Source organism: Carcharodon carcharias, chromosome 9 (genome assembly GCF_017639515.1).
Source record: "Carcharodon carcharias isolate sCarCar2 chromosome 9, sCarCar2.pri, whole genome shotgun sequence".
Lineage (NCBI taxonomy): Eukaryota > Metazoa > Chordata > Chondrichthyes > Lamniformes > Lamnidae > Carcharodon > Carcharodon carcharias.
This window is the reverse complement of record NC_054475.1, coordinates 55,145,359-55,164,100: the sequence shown is the minus strand read 5'-3', so window position 1 is coordinate 55,164,100 and position 18,742 is coordinate 55,145,359. Positions and strand designations below refer to the sequence as shown.

General features: G+C 40.5%; 1 protein-coding gene across 2 annotated transcripts in view; it reads left to right on the top strand.

The window, feature by feature from the left end:
- LOC121281934 (AT-rich interactive domain-containing protein 2-like) overlaps positions 1-18,742 on the top strand; it is a 298,430-nt gene that overhangs the window by 97,949 nt on the left and 181,739 nt on the right. For both annotated transcript variants that reach the window (XM_041195162.1, XM_041195161.1), the window contains exon 3: positions 7,765-7,862. In XM_041195162.1, coding sequence (XP_041051096.1) covers positions 7,765-7,862 — 98 coding nt within the window. The remainder of the gene's footprint in view (positions 1-7,764; positions 7,863-18,742) is intronic.

The following is an 18,742-nucleotide window of genomic DNA, read 5'->3' as shown; positions in this document are numbered from 1 at the left end:
GCAAGAAAATTCCAAAGATTCAGTGTGAAAAAATGTCCCCTCATCTCAGTCCTAAGTGGCTGACCTCTTATACTGAGACTATGATGCCTAATTCTAGATTCTGCGGCTGGGGGAAACAGCCTCTTTGCATCAACCCTGTGAAACCTCTCAGAAGCTTTTACATTTCAATGAGATTACCTCTCATTCTTCTAAACGGCAGAGAATATTGGCCCATTCTACTCAATCCCTTTTTATGCAGTAACCCTCATATTCCAGGAATGAATCCAGTGAATGTTTGTTGCAACCCCTCCAAGGCAAGTATATCCTTCCTTAGGTAAGGAGACCTAAGTGGCAAAATACTCCAGTTTTGGTCTCACCAATTGTAGCAAGATTTTCTCATTCTTGTACTCCAACCCCTTTACAGTGAAGACTAACGTACTATTTGTCTTTCTAATTTTTTGCTGTATGATTTTCTATGATTTATGTACATGGATCCCCAAATGACTCCATACCAAAACTTAGCTTTCTCACCTTCTTAAAAAAAAAAGTTCTGCTTTTCCATACTTCTTAACAAAGGGGATAATCTCTCACTTCCCCACAATATACCCAACCTGTTACAATCTTGGCTAATCACTTGACCAGTCTATATACCTTTGCAGTCTCTAGCATCTTCCTCACAACATATTTTCCCTCCTAGCTTTATATTGTTAGAGGGGTTAAATTATTTTTTTCAGGGCTCTTTGAAGGTAAAGATTATTAAAAAAGCAAAGGACTTGGTGTTGACCTGGCAGCCAAGAAACCAACAACAATTGAACAGCCATTTGCCTTCATTCGCCATTTTTCCCCCACACTACTTATAAGTAGAGTTATAAAGAGACTTATAAAGAAGACAAACGCACATGGGATACTGGGTAATTTGATAAGGTGGATTCAAAATTGGCTTGGTTGTAGGAGGCAGAGGGTAATGACAGAAGGATGCTTTAGTGACTGGAAGCCAGTGTCCAGTGGCGTACCAAAGGGATCTGTGCTGGGTGGGTCCCCTATTATTCGTCATTTATATAAACGGCATAGATGACTATATGGGGGGTAGGATTAGTAAGTTTGCGGATGACACAAAGATTGGCCAGGTGGTTAACAGTGAGGTTGAGTGTCTTTAGGCTACAGGAAGATACAGACAGGATGGTCAAATGGGCAGATAAGTGGCAGATGGAATTTAACCCTGAAAAGTGTGAGGTGATACACTTTGGCAGGAGTAATTTGTCAAGGAAGTATTCAATCAATGGCATGGCACCAGAAAGTTCTGAGGAACAAAGGGATCTTGGCATGTGTGTCCATAAGATCTCTGAAGGCAGAGGGGCACGTTAGTGGGGTGGTGAAAAAGGCATATGGGACACTTGCCTTTATCAACCGAGGCATAGATGACAAAAGTAGGGAGGTCATGTTAGAGTTGTATAGAACCTTAGTGAGGCCACAGCTGGAGTACAGTGTGCAGTTCTGGTCGCCACATTATAGGGAGGATGTGATTGCACTGGAGAGGGTGCAGAGGAGATTCACCAGGATGTTGCCTGGGATGAAACATTTAAGTTATGAAGAGAGGCTGGATAGACTTGGGTTGTTTTTGTTGGAGCAGAGAAGACTGAGGGGCGATCTGATCGAGGTGTACAAGATTATGAGGGGCATGGATAGGGAGCAGCTGTTCCCCTTAGTTGATGGGTCAGTCACAAGGGGGCATAAGTTCATGGTGAGGGGCAGGAGGTTTAGGGGGGATGTGAGGAAAAACTTTTTTACCCAGAGGGTGGTGACAGTCTGGAATGCGCTGCCTGGGAGGGTAGTGGAGACGGGTTGCCTTACATCTTTTAAACGGTACCTGGATGAGCACTTGGTATGTCATAACATTCAAGGCTATGGGCCAAATGCTGGCAAATGGGATTAGGTAGGTCAGTTGTTTCTCACGTGTAGACTCGATGGGCCAAAGGGCCTCTTCTGTACTGTGATTCTGTGTTCTCCCCACCCCCCCCCGCCCCATCCAATATTCCAGTCATCCTTCTCCAGTGGCTGATATTAAAGCAAAATCAAGACCTAGGAAGCTTGTATATAGACGGACTTCTATAGCAGAAACATTTAAAGAAAAACCTAAGGGGAACAAAAAAAACTAGATTTCACCCACAATATTTTTTCTCCTTCTACCCCATATCACTCTACTTTAAATTTTACTCTCAAAATAATTTAATGGACAAACATAAAAGAGCAAGAAAGCCATAGGAAAATGGATTTAACTTTTTCTCTCTTACGTCTGGTTATTGTTGTTCCAGCAGTTGTTTGTAAACTTGAAAACCAGACCCAGGAGGAGAATTTTAGAAGGAAAAATAAAGATATGTTAAAAAAGGAGTTGGGAAATCATATACATAAATAAAATAAGTTGTTATACATAAAAATAAGCTGTAAGTGTCAAAGTGAGCAACGTTGCCTTTTTACCGTTGCTTTTTTGCAGGCTACACGTGACATTTTGAAGGCCACTCCCATGTATTTTTAACCCTGACTGTCGGCAAACTTGGATACATTACACACAAACCCCTCATCTACGTCATTAATGTAGATGAAAAGTAGCTGAAAGCCAAGCACTGATCCTTACGACATTCCTCTAGTTATACCCTACCATCCTATAATATGACCTGCTTTTTTCCTACTCTGTTTTCTATCTGTTTATCAATCCTTAATCTATGCAAACATATAACCCTCAATCTCATGAGTTTAAAATTTTGTGTAACAACCTCTTATGTGGCACCTTATGGAATCTTCTGCAAGTCCAAATATGACATCCATTATTTTTCCTTTATCTACCTTGCTAGTTACACCTACAAAAAAGCTCGAGAGATTTGCCAAACATGATTACCCTTTCATAAATAGGTAACAACTCTACCCGATCATATTATAATTTTGCAAGTGCTCTGTTACCACGTCCTTAATAATAGTTTCTAGCATTTCCCCCACTATTGATGTTGGGCTAAATTACATATAGTCGGTTCCTTGTTTTCTCCAAGATGGTACAAGTGACTGTGTTCTGAGTCCCAACGTAACTGGCATTGGAAGTCTGGATCTCTCTGCCATCTCTCCTAAAGTGCTGTTTTGGGCTGCATTTGAGTGCTGCAGTTGGAGTTTGATGAGAGAGGGACTTTTAAAGGTTAATTTCTATCCAAGTCTAATCTTTCTTTAATTTAGCAACTAACTAAATGTTGCTGTTTGGGTTGGGAGAAGGTGAGCGTTGGTCTAGCTTTAAAACGGGTTCTACAGGTTCCTCTGGCAGCTGCAGCTAGTTAATTAGTTAACTGACTTAAACAGGTTTTCAGAAGCTAGATTCAGAAAACGTTAAAGCAAGCCATCTACAGTGTTGCTTTTGTCTGCAATGGAGTGCTGCTTTGGGCTGCTTAGAGTGCTTCAGTTGGAGTTTGGTGAAGTAGGAAGAGCGGCGTCCTTGTTAAGTAAGTCTTGCTAAGTACTTCTTCTGTTCTTAATATTCTCTAGAGGAAGTAAAAGTAAAGGAAGTAATTTAAGAGTAAGTCATGACAGGGCAGCTTGGCCAAGTGGGATGCCCCTTATGCGATGTGGAAAATCGGGGACACTTCCAGTATCCAGGCCGACCATGTGTATAGGAAGTGTCACCAGCTGCAGCTACTCAAAATCCGCGTTTTGGATCTGGAGCTGTGGCTGCGGCTGGATTCACTGGAGCATCCGCAAGGATGAGATTTTCATGGATAGCACGTACAGTGAGGTGGTCGCACCACAGGTAAGGAGTGCATAGGCAGAAAGGGAATGGGTGACCACCAGACAAAGTAAAAGCATTAGGTAGGCAGTTCAGGAATCCCCTGGGTCCATCTCCCTCTCCAACAGATTTTCTGTTTTGGATACTGCTGGGGGAGATGGCTTCTCAGGGAAATGCAGCAAGGTCCAAGTTTGTGGCACCATGAGTAGCTCAGCTGCACAGAGGCAGGGGAAAAAGGAATGGGAGGGCAATAGTGCTAGGGGATTCTATTGTAAAATGTACAGAGAAGTTTCCGCAGCCGCAGACGTGTCACCAGGATGGCATGTTGCCTCCCTATTGCCAGGGTCAAGGATGTCACTGAGTGGCTGCAGGGCATTCTGAAGGAGGGGGGTGAACAGCCAGAGGTCATGGTCCATATCGGTATCAACAGCATAGATAAAAAGAGGGATGAAGTCCTGAATACAGGGAGCTAGGAAATAAATTAAAAAGCAGGACCTCAAAGGTTGTAATCTCAGGATTACTCCCAGTGCCAAGTGCTAGTGAGATCAGGAATAGGAGAGCAGACCAGATGAATGCATGGCTGGAGAGATGGTGTAAGAGGGAGAGATTTAAATTCCTGAGGTATTGGGACCAATTCTGGGGAAGATGAGACATGTACAAGCTTGAAGAGTTGCACCCCAGCAGGACCAGGACCAACATCCTCACTGGGGTATTTGCTAGTACTGTGGTTTAAGCTAGATTGGCAGGGGGATGGGAACCTGAGTGAGGAGACACAAGAGGGGGAAGCAAACAGTTTGAAACGGGAAAATTTATAATAGAGAGCAAGGAAATGGCAGAGCAATTAAATAACTACTTTAGTTCTATCTTCACGGAGGGAGACACAAATAACTTCCTAGAAGTACTAGGAATCAAGGGTCCAGTGAGAAGGATTAATTGAAGGAAATTAGTATTACTGAAATAAGGCTAGAGTAATTAATAGGACTGAAAGTCGATAAATCCCCAGGGCCCAATAATCTACATCCCAGAGCACTGAAGGAGGTGGCCATGGAAATAATGGATGCATTGGTTGCCATCTTCCAAAATTCTGTAGATTCTGAAACAGTCCTGGCAGATTGGAGGGTGGCAGATTGGAGGGTGGCAAATGTAAAAAAAATGTAAATAAACAGGGAATTTCAGATCGGTTAGCCTAACATCAGTAGTAGGGAAAATACTAGAGCCTTTTGTAAAGGATGTGATAACAGGACACTTAGAAAATATCAACAGGATTAGACATAGGCAATATGGATCTATGAAAGGGAAATCGTGTTTGACAAATCTACTGGAGTTTTTTGAGGATGTAACTAGCAGAATAGATAAGGAAGAACCAGTGGAAATGGTGTATTTGGATTTTCAGAAAGCTTTAGATAAAGCCCCACATGAGCGGTAGTGTGTAAAATTAAAGCACATGAAATTTGGGGTAATATATTGGCATGGATTGAGAATTGGTTAGCTGACAGGAAGCAGAGAGTTGGAATAAAAGGGTCTTTTTTGGAGTGGCAGGCGGTGACTGGTGGGGTACCTCAGGGATCAGTAGTTGGGCCCCAGCTATTCACAATATATATCAGTGATTTGGATGAGGGAACCAAATGTTTCCAAGTTTGTCTCCAAGTTTGCTGACGACACAAACTTGGTGGGAATGTGAGCAATGAGGAGGATGTTAAGAGGCTTCAAGGCGATTTAGACAAGTTAACTGAGTGGGCAAATACATGGCAGATGCAGTATAACGTGGATAAGTGTGAAGTTATCCACTTCGGTAGGGAAAACAGAATAGCAGAGTATTATTTAAATGGTGATAGGTTGAGAAATGTTGATGTACAAAGGGACCTGGGTGTCCTTGTACACCGACCACTGAAAACAAGCATATAGGTGCAGCAAGCAGTTGAGAAGACAAATGGTATGTTGGCCTTCATTGTGAGAGGACTTGAGCACAGGAGCAAGGACATCTTACTGCAACTGTACAGGGCCTTGGTGAGACTACACTTGGAGCATTGTGCGCAGTTTTCGTCTCCTTACCTAAGAAAGGATATACTTGCCATTGAGGTAGTGCAACGAAGGTTTACCAGACTGATTTCTGGGATGGCAGGGTTGTCATATGAGATGGGGCAGACTAGGCCTGTAGAAGAATGGGAAATGATCTCATTGAAACATATAAAATTCTGACAGAGATGGACAGACTGGATGCAAGGATGATGTTTCCTCTAGCTGGGGTGCCTAAAACAAGGAGTCACAGTTTCAGGATATGGGGGTAGACCATTTAAGACTGAGATGAGGAGAAACATCTTCACTCAAAGGATGATGAACCTATGGAATTCTCTATCACGGAAGGTTGTGGAGGCCAAGTTACTGAATATACTTAAGAAGGAAATAGATTTCTGGAGTCTCAAGGGGTATGGAGAGACCGTGGGAGTACGTAAGATAGAGGATCAACCATGATCATATTGAATGGCGGAGCAGGCTCGAAGGGCCGAATGATCACCTACTTCTATTTTCCATGTTTCTATGTTTATGCTACTTGCCATTCATAATCCTCAGAAAATACTGGTAAATAGCCAGAATCACCATGCTGTCACCATAACTTTAAAAGGCAATGCCCTTCTCAAAAGTGTCACTTAAATTACTGGAAGGGCACAGTCCAGTAGGAACCTTTCTTATATTGTAGTAATGCTCCCTGCCTCAGTTCTGTTTTTTTTAAAGCCTTTCATCATTTACTTGTACCTGATTCCACTGCTGGTGTATGGCACCATCTTTAACTTTTAGTCATGGAGTATCACTGAAAAAAGACTCATGTTGAAACTTTTTGTCTTGCCAAATGTAAAGGGTACAAGAACTTATACTTTTTGTGAAGAGAGTGCTGATTGGTTGGCAAGTGGACTCTGATTGGTAGAGGCATTGCCATGGCGAATGCACCAGTTAACTGATGACTGATAGTTAACTGCCAAGCTTTGTTTAAATTCCAGCCACACAGGTTGACTGGTCAAGGCATTGCCCTGGGGAATTGTTGTTCCCTTTACATTTGGTCTTCTTGCGAGTGCCCTGATGAGTGCAAGACGAAAAGCTTGGCCGTGTCTCTTTTTTCAGTGATAATCTTTAACATTGTTAGTGTTGCAGTATTCTGCATTTGTTGCAGTAATATAGTTGCTGAGCAGCCTGCTTTGACATCTACTTGAGCACGTCAGGTTGAACTTGAATTAAATTTATGGAATTCGCTTGTGATGCTGAGGTCTTACTATAAAATTTTGTTTGGATCTCCAAAGAAAAGTGCAAGTAATGAGGTCAGTGTTGTTTTTAAAACCCAGTTCAACTTAAAGCACTGATTGTATTGTATCTACCAATATAAATGATTATTGTCCCTAATTTTTTATTGGGTGAGGATCAGCAAAGGGAGAAAAGCGTGTGTTGATGTCACAACATTTCATTTCTGTTTGAGAGGTCTTCCAGAAACCCATAATGTAGATAAAACTTGGCATCCATTGACAACTTGCAAATTTCAAAAATTCACACTGTCAGGAAACACTCAGCAGTTCAGACAGCATCTGTAGAAGGAGAAATGTTATTGATCTGAAAAGTTAACTCTGGTTCTCCCTCCATAGCTGCTTAACCAGCTGAATGTTCCCAGCATTATCTGTTTTTATTTCAGATTTTCAGCATCCATAGTATTTTGTTTTAGTATAAATTGATGTTGCTGTCAGTGAAATTAGCATGAAAATCCCCTCTCTGAAAACACTGAATGAGGCTTGGAAAGGGAAAGAATCCACCAGGAACATTTCTTTGGCTTGTTGATTTATCAATTGTCAATATTGGCTTTAGTATAATGTGACATTTGACTAATAATATGAAGAGAAAAATGAAGTTCGTCAGCACTTCACCTCCGGCTACCATAATACAGTTTTGTCTATATAATTTTATTAGCATAGTAGCAGTGGGGCTGAAATTAGCAAAATCAATGTGTTGTTCATGGCCTTAATGTGCCTGCATTTACTTTTCAGGTAACAGATAAGGGTCTCTGGGCAGATCTTTTGGAGGAGTTCAACTTTCCAAGAGGTTGCGCCAATGCAGCTTTTGCTTTGAAGCAGTACTACCTGAGGTGAGTGATAATGGCAGAATGAGATTCATCGTCCTGTTTGCATATTGGATTCAATACTGACCTGAGTACACGTAAAATTCATCAGTTTTTAACCAAATATTAATATGGCCTGCTATTATTAATTGTTTATCTCCGATTAGAAGTCACTCCGTGTTTTTAATCCTTTCGTGATTACACTATATTTTTCCAACATGCAACTTTTGATTTTCTATGCTGTGAAAATTTTTTATTTCTGCATTTGCTTGATTCAATACACGCAATTAATTTTTACATTGTTAGTGTACTGCTAGTGACAGTTGTACCATCTTCCCACTATCGAGTGCTGATAGATAATATTGCCATGAAGCACCAGAAACCAACGGTTGTTTCTTACAGGTACTAATGGTACACTGGTAAAGCAGGGAAGAGAAATGTGTAGAGATACTTGGATTTTAAGGGTATTCCAGCAACAGAAAACTCCTTTTGGAGAAAATCTAGCAAAAATCCTGTAGGACAGCATGCACATTTACAAACTAGGAAGGGAATTAATTACTCGAGGGATTGTGATGCACCAGGATCTGAGTCTTATATTAAAGGTAGCCAGAGGATCAAGCTAGATCTTAAGAGGTTCTGGCTTGGAAAATGTGTAACTTATGTGTTAGTAGCCAGTCAACTAAACTTTGTAGTTAGATAATGTCGAGGTAATGACGAGCTACTGTTGGTGAACAAAATATATAAATTAACCTTGAAATAAAAATAACAAGTTTGATCACTTTTCCTGTAATGATTTCTACTTGGTTTGCTCCACGTGTTTATGATGCAGTGTGATCCCATTTGTCATGACAACTAACTAAATTTCAGTTCCTTATTTTGCGGAGGTGGTGTCATAATCTGAAACCATAACAGGAAAAAGCTGGTAATTCAGCAGGCCAGTCAGCATATGTGGATAGAGCAAACCATTGACATTTATGGTTGTATTCTTTGGGATTGAAAAATAAGATGAACTAACAGGTGGTTAAGTATTAAGCACCCTTTCTGTTTTCCCAGTAGTCATTAACTTTTGTATTAACTTTGTTATAGTTTTTTTTTCTATGTTCTGCTATGATCTTTCTTTAAGTGTCTGTATAATTATATGGTATGTTTCTGCTTGGCCTTTTGCTAATTATATTGGTTTCAATCAACCATCAGATGGATACTACGATCAACCAATCAACCCAAGAAACACAGTTCATAACGAATAGACTAGACTATTTAGTCCTTTGAGCCTGCTCTGCCATTCAGCAACCATTCATGGCTGATCTGAATGTGGCCTTAACTCCACTTTCCTGCCTGCCCCCATAACCCATGATTCCCATGTAGACCAAAAATCTGCTAATTCAGCCTTGAATCTAACCAATGACCCAGCTTCCACGGATAGAGAATTCCAAAGATTAATGACCCTCTGAGAGAAGAAATTCCTCATTATTTCAGTCTTAATTGGGAGACCTCTTATTTTTAATCTATGCCCCTGAATTCTAGATTCCTCCATTAGGGGAAACATCCTCTCAGCATATGAACATATGAATTAGGAGCAGGAGTAGGGCACACAGCCCCTTGAGCCTGCTTTGCAATTCAATAAGATCATGGCTGACCTGATTGTAACCTCAACTCCTCATTTCCACCTACACCTGATAACCTTTCACCCCCTTGCTTATCAAAAATCTGCCTAGCTCTACCATAAAAATATTCCTAAGTCCCTGCTTCCACTGCATTTTGAGGAAGGGAGCTCCAAAGACTCAGCTCCCTCAGATAAGAAAAATTCTCCTCATCTGTCTTAATTGGCGATCCCTTATTATTAAACAGCAACCCCTAGTTTGAGATTCTCCCACAAGAGAAAACATCCTTTCCACATCCACCCTGTCAAGACCCCTCAGGATCTGATGTTTCAATCAAGTTGCCTCTTACTCTTCTAAACTTCATTGGATACAAACTTAGCCTGTCTGACCTTTCCTCATAAGACAACCTTCCCATTCCAGGTACTAGTCTAGCAAACCTTATCTGAACTGCTTCCAACACATTTACACCCTTCCTTAATTAAGGAGACCAATGCTGTACTCTAGAGGTGGTCTCACCAACGTCCTGTATAATTGAAGTACAACCTTTCTCTTTTTTTGTATTCAATTCCCCTCGCAATAAACATTTTATTAGCTTTCTAGTTACTTGCTGTACCTGCATACTCCTTTTGCGATTTGTGCACTAGAACATCCAGATCTCCCTGCATTGCAATCTCTCACCATTTAGATAATGTTTCTTTTTTATTCTTCCAGTCAAAATGGACTATTTCACATTTTCCCACATTATACTCCTTTTCCCAGATCTTTGCCCACTCACTTAAACTATCTATACCCCTTTGTAGCCTCCTTAATGCCCTCTTCACAACTTACTTTCCTACCTATCTTTTTGTCACCAGCAAATTTAGTAATCATACCTTCAGTCCCATCATCCAAGTCATTTATATAAATTGTAAAAAGTTGAGGCCCCAGCACTGATCAATGTGACACACCACTCTTACAACTTGCCAACCAGAAAATTACCCATTTATGCCTACTCTGTTTCCTTTTAGCTAGACAATGCTCTATCCATGCCAATATGTTACCCCCTACACCCTGGGCTTTTATTTCCCGCAATAACCTCTGATGTGGCACCTTATCAAATGCCTCCTGGAGATCTCAGTACCTCCATTGGTTCCCCTTTATCCATAGCGCATGTTACTTCCTCAAAGAACTCCAATAAATTGGTTAAACATGATTTCTCTCTCACAAAACCATGTTAACTACCTGATTACCTTGAGTGCCCTGCTATGACATCTTCAATAATAGCTTCTAATGTTTTCACAATGACAGATGTTGAACTAACTGGCCTGTAGTTTTCCTGCCTTCTGTCCCCTTCCCTTTTTCAGTAAAGGAGTTACATTTGCTATTTTTCCAATCTGAATCTAGGGAATTTTGGAAAATTAAAACCAACACACCAATTATCCCACTAGCCACTCCTTTTAAGACCCTAGGTTAAAGTCCATCAGGATTTGGGGATTTGTCAGCCTGTAGGCCCAACAATTTGCTCAGTACCATTTCCCTGGTGATTGTAATTTTCTTGAGTTCCTCCCTCTGTTCCATTTCCTGATTTACAGCTATTTCTGGGATATTACTTGTAACCTTTATAGTGAAGACCAATGAAAAATATCTGTCCAATTCATGCCATCTTCTTATTTTCCATTATTAATTCCCTAGACTCACTTGTAAGCATCTATGGAAACTCTTACTATCTGTGTTTTATATTTCTAGTCAGCTTTCTCTTGTACTCTAATTTCGCCCTCCTTATTAATCTTTCAGTCATTCTTTGCTGTTTTTTATATTCTGTACAATCTTCTGACCTGCAACCCATCCTTGTGCAATTATATGCTTTTTCTTTAAGTTTGATACTATCTTTAATTTTTTTTAGCTAACCAAGGATGCTAGGTCCTTCCCTTGGAATTTTTTTTTCTCTTCGAAATGTATAGCATCTATCCTGTCAAGCACCCCCCTGTAATATTCTATGTTTCAGTAAGGTCACTGAAACTCCAAATTGAACACTTAGGTTGATGACCAACTGAGTTGCAGGAAATGATAGAATTTACAGCACATTTGGCCCCTCTAATGTGTGCCAGTTCTAGTTTTTCAGCTTGAGTTCCTTACTCCGATCTCATTTCCTTATTTTTCCTTGTGCAGTTTTATATTGATTTTAAATATTTATCCTGTTGACTTTTAAATGAAATGATCAGTCCCTGGGACCACTTATAAAGCATTCCATAATTGGTTTCTGTGGAGGGACAAAAAATGTTTTCATATTCTCTTTGCTGTTCCAATATTGATCTCAAGTTTGTGGGATAGAAATTTATGGGTGAAAAATGGTCACAGCAGTGGCACAGCTTGTGCCTGATTTGTGGATGCGTCCGGGCCACTGCTGAATTTTACAGGTCATTTTTTTAAGATGGCAATTGTGATCGCCTGAGATGAGTGCAGACTTCACTGCATTAATGAAATGAGACTCCTCATTTAACTAAATGAGAATAGAGCAGAGAACTTAGGCAAACTAGAAAAAGGTAACTTTATTAGATTAAAAACAAAGTACTGTGAATGCTGGAAACCTAAAATAAAATGCTGAAAAGACTCAGCTGGTCAGGCAGCATCTGTGGAAGAGAGAAAGAGTTAACGTTTCAGGTCGATGTCCTTTCATCAAAACTGGGAAAAGTTAATAATGTAATAGGTTTTAAACAAGTGAAAGGTGGGAGGGTGAAAAAGAACAAATGGGAAGGCCTGTGATAGGCTGGATGATAGGAGAGATAAAGTGACAAAAAGTGATGCATGGCCAGAGGGATAGGTAATGGGACATGTAAAGAAATAAAAGACGTGTCTGGAGGAGGAATGTGTGGCAGAATGATGAACATCTGTCTAAAAACAAAAACATGGAAAAAAGGAACGAAAAGCAAAACTTGAAAAGAGAAAGTAAACAAAATAGGGGCATCAATTATGGTCTGAAATGGTTGAACTCTGTGTTGAGCCTGGAATGCTAGAGAGAGTACCTGATCGAAAGAATGAGGTGCTGTTACTTTAAAAATTTACTAGAAAGTTCTTTACGTAGAGGATGATCAACATTTGAAATGGACTTCTGATCACTGTTGGTTGCAAAGTAACGAAATCAATTAAAAACAAACTAAGTGCAACAATGGCGGGAGTATAGGGCTGTTCTGGATGGGTATGTTAAGGTAGGCTGAATGGTTGCATTCAATCACAAGATTCATTAGATTTTTGGTTAAAATATTGCTTAACAACGAATCGGCTATTATTCTGTAACAAATGGATTTGAATGAAAATTCACTTAAGTCTATTACACCATCTAAGAGCAAGTTGGAGCTTTTATTTTAAGAAAATATCAAATGCTGGAAACACTAGGCCAGACAGCAACTGTGAAGAGAGGAAGATTAAGTTAAACTTTCCAGTTGATGACCTTTTCATCAGAATTTTATTCTGTGCTAAAGGGTGTCTGTACTGATGAATTCTCTTTGTATCTGCTATGTGACCTGTAAGTGGAGTTGTTCTAACCAAAAATTGGTGTGGATTGTTTGACATGAATGAAAGATTTGAAACAAGCACTCATTTCCTCTTCTCCACCTGTTGTGGCATGGTAATATGGGAATGAAAGTTCATTATTTGTTAACACCCTGAAGAAAATTTAGAAAATTGTATTCAAGAAATCCGAATATATGCAGCTTGATCTTCTTCAGTTCCTTTTCGTAATAATTATACTAGTTCTTCATGCTCTTTCTGTAAGCTTGTGACTGTTTTTTGTTGAAGTGATTGCAGTGTTTCCAAGAACAAACTTCAGATGTGAAAATATTTCTATTTAACTTTTTTGGAGCTAAGTATTTTTGGGAGGAGCCCTCTTAGGGTAGGGGCTAATGGATGAATGCAGATTTAACGTCATCTTGTTCTGATGTAAAATAAGTGAGGTGACAAGAGTAAGAACAGCCTATTACAAATCTCCAGACCATAAAATTAAAGCAGGATTAAATAATAAGTAAGCCGAGTTATCAGATTAGAATGCTACTAATGGCCTAAGGACTACAATTTAAACACACCTTTTCTGGTGCATCAGGTCTTATGAATTGTTCTCTTTTAGACGAGCAAGTGTTGTTTAGAAAGCATAACTGACTGAAAACTGCAGCTCAATGCCTGGATGATGGTGTGATTTAGATCACTACCATTTCATCAACTTTTGACCTGAGTTAGTTCAAGCTGCGCTGAAAGCCATGTTTCTACAAATGAGAATTGGCGAACTGACTTTGGGGCTAAAATGTTAGTCATGTGATTCCACAGCACAACAGTGCTTATAATTCTGTATTTATTTGATATTTGGGGAAACCATCCGTAAGAGGTAGGAAAAAAATACCCTGGAACTTTACCACGACTGAGATTAAGCACAATGTTAGGATAAGGTAGAGGAAGAGTTACTCTGCATCTGTTAATGGTATACTTTGTCTTCAAGAATGTGCTGATGATGTTGGCTACTCAGATGAAGTATTTGAATTCTCCCAGTCTTTGTCCATCATGTTAATCAGTGCATAAACTCATATCCTTTTTTTACATCACCAATACTGCCACACCCAAAATAAAAATTTAACATTGCCAACTCAGAAATAACTAATTTGACACAAATTTTCAGGACTTAATCAAATAACAGATCTGTTGTACCTCCTTGTGTTATGTGCCAAAAAATGCTAAAACCTGATTGTTGTGGTTTTTGGTTATGCAATATTGCTTGCAATATGTTATTTTAGCATGCTGTGATTTAAATCATACTTTGATTCTTACTGTAATGATGGTAACCATGCAAATACCAGATTTTGAATTTGTTTAAGGGAATCTTTGTGCCTTTATCAGAAATTTGAGTTTGCTCATGTAACTCCCTAAATTATGACAAATGCTGATATTTCATTAACTGAAGTATGTTTTGTAAAACTAGCAGAAATTTATTGACTTTCCAAACAAGTAATTCCAAGTTTGTAATATTTACACTTTTGGGGTTCATCCACTCTTTGTAACTGAATGTACAAAATGCTTCATTGATGCTGTGGTTAGATGTAGGCTTCTGCTGGCAAATCCTGATCGTAGTTACCATTGAGAAGCATAAAATATGCTGTTGGGCAATCTTCCACGTGGATAAGAGATTGTTGGCTGGTCATCCATGGCCGCTTTTGTAAATTTCTGTTGCCTCCCTGGTAACACAGTGCCATTAGCGGAGGTTTGGGAGTAGGTTGCCTGATGGATGACATGTACACTCTACAGTAGAGTTGTTCCCTTGTGATTGCTAGTTCTCAGTGATATATGCAGTTGGCACATTGAAATGAAAACATCTAGCTTGTTGCTGCTTTTTCAAGTAAAGCTATAAAGTAAGCTATATTATGTGATAGTACAGAACTTGAATATTGCTGAAAAGAAAGACACATTGCTGAAGTTTTTTGTCTTGCGCTCGTCAGGACAGATGCAAGAATGCCAAATTTCAAATGCTCATATCAACTTATACTAAAGGAGGACTAATTGATTTGGCAAAGTCGACTCTGGTTGGCCAAAGCATTGCCAAGAAGAAAGCAATGGGGGCCTACAGCTTTGACAACATGTCCCTCTTTTCAGCAATATTTAAGTTATATTATGTTCAAGCCATTCTTTTGCAAAATAGACTTTTAGCTTCCACATAGTCACAGGTGAGGTAATCATCCCTGTCATTGTTGACAGTCGTGAACCATAAATGCAGTAAGACCTTGCTGCTCTTTCTCCTTCCTCACCAATTCCCTCAGCCCAATCACATCTGTCGCCTCTGCTTGCTGATCTACACTGGCTCCTGGTAAAGTTTAAAGCTTTTATTCAGGTGTTCAAATCCCTCCATGGCCTCGCCCCATCTTATCTCTAAAGCTTTGTCCAGTCCTAAAGCCCTCAGATCTCTGCATTATTCCAAGTATGGCTTCTAGGGCTTCCCCTATTTTTCACCACTCCGCCATTGGCAACTAACTATGCTTTCTGCTGCTTTGGCCCAAAACTCTGGAATTCTCTCCCTGAATCTCTCCACCTCTCTACATCTCTCCTGTAAGACACCTTAAAACCTACCTTTGACCAAGCTTTTTGTCACCTGTCTTAATATTTATTTCTGACTTGGTGTCAAATACTTTCTGATAACACTCATATGAAGCATCTTGGGACATTTTTACTATGTTGAAGGTGCTGTAAAAATGCAAGTTATTGTAGTGTTGATTGGCAGCATAGATAATGTTCATAACAGCAAGCTTTATCTTCTGAATGTTGATCAGAATAGTGGTTTGTGAGCATTTCCAACTGAGAATCTGGAATCATGAAGCTATGGCAATAAAGCTTAAACAATCCCGGAGGCAACACTCTGCTAGAAAGCATAACTTTTTTAATGGACAGTTTAAGATCTATACATACAGACTGTGTTTTCCCATTCCTTAAAGTAGCCTGGGATTTGGACTTCAGTTGTGAAGTTTAGTGCACTCCAGTTTTAAACTTGTGAGCAGAGCACACATGTGGGGTGAGTGCGAAATGAGAGGGAAGGTGTTCGTGCTTAGAATTTACAAATTAAAATCACACCTCGAGATATATCGGTAACTGATAACTTGAACATAGTTAATCATTTTTTAAAAATATTATGCAATACAGTTGGGCACCATGGCCAGAATTTTCCAGCACCTCACGCTCCCACCGATGTGAATGGAGATTTCAATGGATTGTTAGCCCTGCCACGTGGGGGCTGGAAAATTCTGGCCCAAGTTCCATACAGCTTTCATCAATTACCACTGTGCTTTTATTAAAATACAAACCTTCAAGCAGAACCCATGTTCAATTTGAACAGTACCCCTTAGGGTAAAGGTTGCTTGATGGTTCCGTGAAGCCAAACGTTATCTTAAAGTAACCTGGTGTGGAGCAACACTGACGCATTGCGAGCACCCTATCTACTTAGGAGTCACCCTTGACAGATGCCTCACCTTCAAGAACCACATCGAAAAGACAAAGGCAAAAGTGAGCGCACGAAAAAGCATTCTGAATAAGCTCACTAACACAAAATGGGGAGCAAGCTCGAAAACATTGCGAACTAGTGCACTTGCTCTTTGCTATTCCACTGCCGAATACGCCTGCCCTGCATGGGAAAGATCTACGCATGCTAAGAAGATGGATGCCGTTCTGAATGCAAGCTGCCGACTTATCACAGGTTGTTTAAAACCAACAATCACCAACAGCCTATATATCCTGGTGGGTATCGCTCCCCCGATATAAGAAAAGCAGTAGCCAGCAAGAAAGAGCGACTCCGTCAAACATCAGATGAGACGCACCCTCTATACACCTACACCCAGCCGCCTAAAGTCAAGGAAGAGCTTCATGAACAGTGTTGTTCCATTACAATCAACCCCATCTGAAGCCTGCATGGCCTTGTGGAAAGACCGGCTCGCTAGTCTCGAACAACCCCCAGTGATGGAAATTCTACTGGATGAAAGCCTTCCCCCAGGAGCTAATTGCAACTGGAAGTGCCTTAACAGGCTTAGGACTGATGTAGGTCGTTCAAAGGTGTCACTAAGCAAATGGGGATATACAACCTGCCCGACAACTTGTGAATGTGAAACTGAGCCACAGACTATGCAACATCTCCTGCAATGTCTATTGCTAGAGGAACCCTGCACTGTTGCAGATCTTGCTGAATTCAACAAGGCACAAAAATGTGTCCAGTTCTGGCTGGGCCATGTATAGACTGTCCGTGGACACGATGAGAAGCTTGATGGTTCACTGTTTGGATTCCAAATATAATGCTGCCCTTCATGCTTCAGATCCACCCACAATTACAGACATCTCCACTGTTCTTGCCACTGTGAGAATGGATGTCCACATGCCCTTGAAGGTGGTAGGACAGGTGGATAAGGTGGTTTAAAAAAAAGCGTATTGAATGTTTTCCTTTATTGGATGAGGTATTGAGTACAAAAGCAGGAATGTAATGTTGGAACTAGGCAAAATGCTGGTTAATATTTTGTTACAGTTCTGGTCACCACATTACAGAAAGGACATAATTGCTTTAGAGAGGGTACAGAGGAGATTTACAAAAATGTTGTCAGGGCTAGAAAATTGCAGTAATGAGAAGATTGGCTAGGCTAGGTTTGTTTCCTTAGAACAGAAGAGGCTGAGGCGTGATCTAATTGAGGTGTACAAAATTATGAGAGGCCTAGATGGGGTAGACAGGAAAGACATGTTTCCCCTAGCTGATGGGTCAATTGCCAGGGACATAGATTTAAGGTGATTGGCAGAAGGATTAGAGGGTAATGAAGAAAAGCTTTTTCACCTAGAAGGTGGTGGGTGTCTGAAATTCACTGTCTTAATTGGTGGCTAAGACTGAAATGCTCAACTTGTTTATAAGGTACCTGGATATGTACCTGAAGTGCTGTAGCCTGCAAGGCCATGGACCAAGTGCTGGAAAGTGGGATTAAAAATGAGTGGCTAGCTTCTCTTGTTCTCTTTTCATGGCCACTGCAGACATGATGGGCTGAATGGCCTCTTTCTGCATAGTAACCTTTCTATGGTTCTATCCTGATATTTATGCTTACTGCCATGTGCAGCCACATGCAAAGCTCTCTCTCTTTTGTTGCACTAACTCGCTCTGTAATAAAGTTTGGGGTCCACAGCTCCATTTTATCCTTTGCCTCATCCTACACTTTTTCCTTCTTTCAGCTGTTGCAAATTGCAAGTTTCAATAACTCGTGGGTACCACCGCCCCTCAGGATTCTTCTTCCCCTTCATTTTCCATTAATCCCATCTCTTCTTCCAATCTCATCCCTTGTCGTGTTTCACGATCCCCTCTAGCCAGCCACACCCTCTACATCCTGCCCCTGAATAATCAGCTCTCAACAAAGGCCTCAGTTTCATTCCCTTATCACCCCCACCTCAAAGAATTTTGACCTCGGCAAGATGCTGAGCTCTTCTTCCATTGCCTTTGTCTCCCTGCCTACTTATTTAGCCAGGAGTCTTCCCCTTCACACAGTAGACCGTTTTTCCTCTTCAGAATTCTCCTTCCATCTGAACCCCACATCGGGCTTCTTAACTCTGTTGAGGTTTTTTTCATTGAGAGCTACAAGTATGACATTTGGCTGTTTAAATTTCTCTTCTCCCCTCACTCATTCTAATCTGCCTCCCCTTGTACAAGCAACACTCTGTTTTATAAAGTCCAATCCTAACACAGCTCAAAGCTGGGTATCTGTGAGATGCTGTGGACCACTAGGAGCAGCGGAATTGTATTCAACCATAGTCTAATCTCATGGCCTAGCATGTCCCTCATTC